The 6,759-nt window shown below is 39.0% G+C and overlaps 1 protein-coding gene across 1 annotated transcript; it reads right to left on the reverse strand.

Annotated features, from left to right (window-relative positions):
• Positions 1 to 508: 508 nt before the first annotated feature.
• LOC105954047 (alpha-xylosidase 1) lies at positions 509 to 5,118 on the reverse strand. Its single transcript, XM_088826116.1, has 3 exons — positions 4,834 to 5,118; positions 4,027 to 4,721; positions 509 to 2,591 (listed from the first exon to the last, which is right to left on the reverse strand). The coding sequence occupies exons 1-3, from the start codon at positions 5,076 to 5,078 to the stop codon at positions 715 to 717; spliced, it is 2,817 nt and encodes a 938-aa protein (XP_088682242.1). The 5' UTR covers positions 5,079 to 5,118; the 3' UTR covers positions 509 to 714.
• Positions 5,119 to 6,759: the final 1,641 nt, after the last annotated feature.

Below are 6,759 nucleotides of genomic sequence, written 5' to 3' on the forward strand. Positions count from 1 at the left end.
TAAGGATGTTTCACACAAATTAAGAATCTCATTAATTAGTCTTTAATTGGATAGAAATATCCCAAATTGCCCTTTTCTCTCTCTAAATAATTTACTCATTAATTCCATATGTACCTAGAATCTGAAGAGTTAGAGCAATTAATAGTAAGGGCAAAACTGGGAAGGAAATTATATTTTTGCTTTGGAAACTTAAAACGTCAAATAAATTGGAAAAAAAATTCATGGCTAAAACGTCATACATAAAGGGAAGGAGGGAGTAATAAATTAACTTTAATTAATAAAATTAAACGGATGAAATTGAAGGCAGTTAAAAATATAATAATTAAATTTGTAGTTGGTGTAAAATATTCGGGAACTAAAATGAACAAAAATGCTTCCTTATTTAATTTCAAATAATTTTTTTTTTCTTCGAATTTTCCAATTATTACAAAAATACAAGGTTGGCACACAACATAAACTCGTACAGCTATTGAATCATGTGACAGGCTTGCAAATATTACCAATATAATGAAAACAAGAAAAAAACATCTCACTTGGTATTCATGTTTTAAATGGTAAGGGATGAACAAAGCTTTTTATGCCATCTCCCCACCATTCACCAACCGTAATAATACCGAAAACCGAGGACACAATCGAAAACATGTCGATCATCGAATAATAAACCTCAAAGAAAAAAAAAAGAAAAAGAAAAAACCAATCGAACAACGTAAAATTTCAAGATTTAGTTCCCATTTTCCAGGAAATAACGAACTTCTTCCCCACAAGCAACTCAAGCCCTTTAACCTCCACCATCACATTCTTCATCTTATCTGCACCCTCCTCCAATTTCTCCGCATGATACTCGTGCCCCGTTGAACTAATTCCGAAACTACCCTCAACCGTATTTCCATCAACTTCGACTTCAACGGCACTTCCAATTCCCTCCAATCCCAAAACAACAACCTTCTCGACGATCAAACCTTTCTCCAAAGCAAACTTACTTTCCTCAACACCCGACCACACCTTCACCGCTCCTTCACTAACCGTCGCGTAAAACTCAATGTAACTCGAACGCCCGTTGCCAAGTTTCATCTCGGGAAGCTCATCGTCGTCTAGGAAAAGATTCCCCTTAGCCTCCCCCGATTTTGCACCGAGCGGGAACGAGACTACAAGGGTAAAAGGTGTCTTTCTCGCTTCCTTAGTGATGAGCCCGCCTTGTTGCATCGGTATAATGGCGTTTTGGTACAAATGCACGTTGATCACGTGAAGGGGCGCGTCGAGGCTGAGGTAGTGCGATGCCTTCGAGACGACAACCTTTGTCATATCGAAAAGATTGTACCACGTACCGGGCGGGAAGAGAACTTTGAGCTCGGTTTTGTTCCTATGCAAAACAGGAGAAACCATGAGGCTTTTCCCGAGGAGGAACTGCTTGCTCAATCCATACAATTTCGTCTCGTTCGTGAACGTAAAGAACAAGGGACGAGCAATCGGCGCTCCAGTAATGTGAGCCTCGTAGCTCAATGTGTAGAGGTACGGTAGGAGCTTGTACCTCATGCCTAGGGCGTTTCGGGCTGATATAGCCACCGATTTCCACTGATAGAGCTCCTGTCTCGGAGAGTAGAAGTTCGCGTGATCCCTCGAGAAGGGGTAGAAGGCGCCGAGCTCGATCCAACGGTTGCAGAGCTCCTCGGTAGGAGCCGGATAGAATCCGCATATATCGGAACCGACCATCGGAACTCCGAATATTCCGAAATTAAGCATCGTCGAAATCGAGTACCGTAAATCATCCCACGTCCCTTTATTGTCCCCCGTCCAATGCGCGGCGTACCGCCCCGACCCCACGAAGGTGGATCGCGTGAGTATGAACGGGCGCTTCCCCTCGAGACGTAAAAGCCCCTCGTGGGTGGCGACCGACTGCGAGAACCCGTAGAGACTGTGCGCGTCGTACTCCAACACGCCGTTATAGTGATAAGCGCTCGTGGCGATAGTTTTGTATCCGATCGGGACTTGTGTGCCAGAAGCGTTGATCTTGTAGGGCGGGTCGTCCCACCGGGTTTTGGTCATGTTCTTGCAGTCGAGGCAGCATATCCATCCAGGACCGGTGCCGTTAGGGCAAATCCGGTCCTGAGGAATCGTGCAGAGTCCGTTGCAAAAGTTCGAAGCCTCGTTCATGTCGATCCAGAGGCCGTCCACGGGGGCGAGGGCGTGGAAGCGGCGGATCTCGTCGGCCCACCACTCTGCGGTCTTGGGGTTGAGGAAGTCGGGGAAGTTGACGGCCCCGGGCCAGACTTGGGCCAAGAAGGGCTTGCCGTCGTACTTGATGAAGACGTCGTTGGATAGGCCGCGCGTGTAGGTGCCGTAGGTATTGTTGACGCCGATCCCGGGGTCGATGATGACGATGTACTTCATGCCGAGGGAGTGGATTTTGTCGAGGAATGCGGAGAGCTTCGGGTGGGGGTAGTTTTTGGGGTTGAGTGTGAAGTCCTTGTGGCCGTCCATGTGGTCGTCGTCGTTCCATATTACGTCGAGTGGGATTTGCGCCTTTTTGTAGCTTGCGACAACTTCTTCGACTACGGATAAGTTATGGTATCCCCATCTGCATTGATGGAATCCTGTATCATCAATTAGAATGAACGATGTTAATGTTGGAGATATAAATATTAAATGATTCAATTTATCGCTTTTCGCTGGTTCATGTACACATTACCAAAATCATGAAATTAGTTACCATCATTATTTTTTCCTATGTGGGTCTGTAAGTGAATTTTAATAATAATTATCAAATCAACAAAGTACAATATTATATATATTTTTAATAAATCCAGGAACATGGCATGATCTGGTTTTGTTTCAACTTCAAATTTGATTTTTATTTGTCAATTATAATATTTTTATATTATATTTAATTGAAGTTTCTAATATTTTCAAAGAAAAAACAAATTCCAAATCTAGGAACAATAATGATAAGAAAATCTACAATCTGTGGCTTGTATAACAAATGGTGGAGCCAACCTATTTTTTAGGTGGGGACTTGAACCCCGCTCATTAAAATTATTTATTTATGTTTATATCAATATATTTTGACTCGTATAGTTGTCAATATAAGATTAACTAAAATACGATTAAATAATGCAATAAAACTCAATTACACTATTCGACCATCTTTTTGACTAAACTTAAGTCATTTACGAGGGGAATTACGGGAGGGGAATTCGAACCTAAAATTTTACCCTATTGGTAAGTTAGGTACTAATAGAAGACAAGATAAGTCATGATAATATAACATTTGCTGATCGATCCGATAAGTTATTGGAAATACCAAACATCAAACAAAATCCTATTATTTAATCAATCATGGTTAATCTCTCCAACTAAATGAGGCCAATGAGATCCCAACTAATTAATCTCATCAAATCCAAAATCCTATTATTTAATTAATCATGGTTAATCTCTCTAACTAAACGAGGCCCATGCGATCCCAACTAATTAATCTCATCAAATCCAAATGTGTATTAACAATGATTATATTTGGTACAAAGAAAGAAAAAGCCGAAAGAGATGTACTTCTCTACTGCCACATAATTAGATTATAATTTTGTACTATGTGTCCTCATAATCTTTGAACACTGTAAAACAATTATCTCTCTCTCTCTCTCTCTCTTATATCTATTTTCAAGACAATATTATTAGCTACAGCAACCTAATCCTCATAGTAAACAGTGCTGATTTTGATTACCCCAAATCATTTGTTGTCAAAAGAGAGACAGCCAACTTTGTGTGTGCATATATATACTCTTCCGATTCTCCGTAATTTTATTTTTCATATTAAGTTTCATTTTAGAATTTCAAGATATGATAATAAAAGATTAAAAGCCACAACGGGGTTAGTTTTGTCAAATATAAATTAATTTTCCTAAAATTAAGAGTATTTATTAACTTTTTTTAATTGTTGTGCATTAACCTTAAACAAAACTCATTTTGAAACCTAGAGAGAGAGAGAGTAAAGTAGATAATCTTGAAAATCATTAGAAAAAACAGGGGACATACCAAAAGCCCAATAGGGCATGGGAGCGGGGCGGCCAATGAGGGCGGTGTACTGATCAACAACAGCCAACGGCGACCCACCGGAGAAGAAGTAAAGGTCGAAAACACCCCCAATCACCTTATACGTAAGAGAATCTCCCCTGTAGAAAACATCCATCCCGTTGCTGTTCAAAAGCAAAACCCCATGGGCAGAAGGGTCATTTCCTCCATTCCTCAAGTCCATGTACACCGGGTGGGACCCATACAGATCGGCGTTCAGATTGATCGCCGATATATCCGTGGTGTACAGCGTGTACGGATCGTTCGGCCGGAGCTTGATCCCGTGCGGCTGGGTGTTCTCTCCCAGCCCGTACAGAGAAGCATCTTCCGGCAGCTTCGTCGAAATCTCGAGGTACTGGTCTTTGAACACCAAATCGCTGTACGAATCCGAGTCGCCGGAGCTCGTGTCGAAGAGGGTTTCTCCGTTGGATCTTCTTTTCACCGAGAAGCTAAACGGGTCGGGTTTGTACGCGAAAATCAGCTCGCTTCCGGCGTACTCTGCACCTGAGGTTAGTGTGTGGCTGTGTGTATACTTTCTTGAACCGATTGTTTGTCTGAAAGAAGGTGGCGCTTCTCTGGGTAATAGATTGTACGGAACCTCCCATCTCTGCTTCTCCGCGTCGGTTATGTGTACCCTCAAACGGTTGCCGGTTTCATGCCTGAATTAAAAAAAAAAAAAAAAAAAAAAGATTAGATTTTTATGAAAAAGATTGGATTTTTATGAAAAAAGATTAGATTTTTATCAAGAAAAAGAATAAAATTAATGAGTACTTGACGAAGAGCTGCAAGAGGGGAATGTCGGGGCCGTATATGTTGGTTTTCTCATTGATTTGAAGGTGGCCTAAAAGGCCGCCGTCGGGGGATTCTTCGATCGAGATCAAACGGTAGCCTTTGCCGATTTTATTCGGAATGGCGGAGGCGTAATTATTAGCATTGAGGTGAAGAAGATTTAGGATTGAGGAAACCAGGATGACTGTGAGGAAAGAAGAAGAAGATGAAGAGAAGCACAACTTCATGTTGAGAAGTGGTGGTTGGAAGTTTAATTCTTGTGTAGTGAGTGAGTTAATAAGGGTATATAATGGGAAAGAAAGTGACATAGGGGCACCCCCTAAGGATGCTCGTGGGTTCGTAAATCGATCGAATCGTGCCGAACCGATACTTGTCGAATATTGAATCAGTAATTTAGTTCGTTATTACCGAATGGCGAAATTTTATTTTTGTATAATTTTTATTTGTTATTATATATTGTATTAATATATATAATATAATTTATTATTTTTATACTGAAAATTATAAAAAAAAAAAATATTCGAATTTTGATGAATTTTAGATATTTTTAATAAAATATTCGGTGATTTACTGAAGCAAACCATATATATTCATTTGGTAAACGGTATGAAATTTCTATAAACCCAATTTTCAATTTAACATACAAATAAACTAATTACAATTATTTTCATTGGACTAATTAAATGAATAAAAACAAAAAAACTCTAATTGCATAGGACTTTACATAATTTAGATAATATTGTACTCTTGTTGATTTTTTTTTCATCAACCGCGCAACCCATTAAATTAGTAGTTACTGATCGGTTTAGTTCGGTCATTCACTTTTGCACCATTGAGATAAGACTAGTTGGCACATAAATGTACCGTTCAGTATGGAAATTTAATTTATAATCGGTTAAGGTTTGGGGTGTAAACGAGGCAAGCTCGAGTTCGAGCTCAAGTTCATTTTTACGAGTTCGAATTCAAATCCAAGTTGTTCGAGTATTTTTTTTGAGCTCGATCGAGCTCATTTACACCCGTTGTTAAGTTAGGCATATCACGCAAATTACCTTATTGAAAGGAAAATAAAAAAAAATAAAAAAAATAAAAAAAAAGAGTGAGAAGAAAGGGATACGAATACATGTGGTTTGGATGAGGTTGACTGATATTTTAGGACACATTTTTGCATTAGCATGTGACTATGTTGTTTAATTGGCCCCAAATATTTCAGACAGTTTTCTTGTGATATTTGGCCCACATACCCATGCCTAACTTACTAAATTCCTTGCACTAATTTTTTACATGTGTATTTTTTTTTTTTTTTGGTGTGTGTCCTGTAATTTGTAATAGCCAGAATTATTATTATTATTTATTATTATTATTATTAGCCATTTCAATTCTTGCGGCTGGCCATGCTCTGTGAGTGATGAGCCCGCAATCACCGTTCAAAATGTCGAACATAAATTCACTATGCGCATTATACAAAAGAAGAGAGAGAGAGAGAGAGAGAGAGAGAGAGAGAGAGAGAGAGAGAGAGAGAGAGAGAGAGAGAGAGAGAGAGAGAGAGAGAGAATTACAATTTACAATAAACCGATGTTTATGTATTCTATTTCCGGTAAATAAGACGTCGCTCTATGCGATTTTGTAGATATTACATCTGGTGTAACTTTGTTGAGTATAATTAAATATCTCACTAAGCGATGATTCAAAGAAAAAGTTCATTTCGAACGTTCATTATTTGTTAATGTGAATAGCATGCAATGTATATTGACTAGTACCAGACAGGGGTGCATTAAATAGCAAGAAATTGACGTCATATCCACCTCCAATTGTATTGCATTTAAATAAAGTTAATACTTATTTGAGTTAGAGCTGGGAAAAATGAGACAAATCGAAAAAAAATAATCTTTACTTAAATACATTTTAGAA

Source organism: Erythranthe guttata, chromosome 12 (genome assembly GCF_056151865.1).
Source record: "Erythranthe guttata isolate IM_541 chromosome 12, IM_541, whole genome shotgun sequence".
Taxonomy (NCBI): Eukaryota; Viridiplantae; Streptophyta; class Magnoliopsida; order Lamiales; family Phrymaceae; genus Erythranthe; species Erythranthe guttata.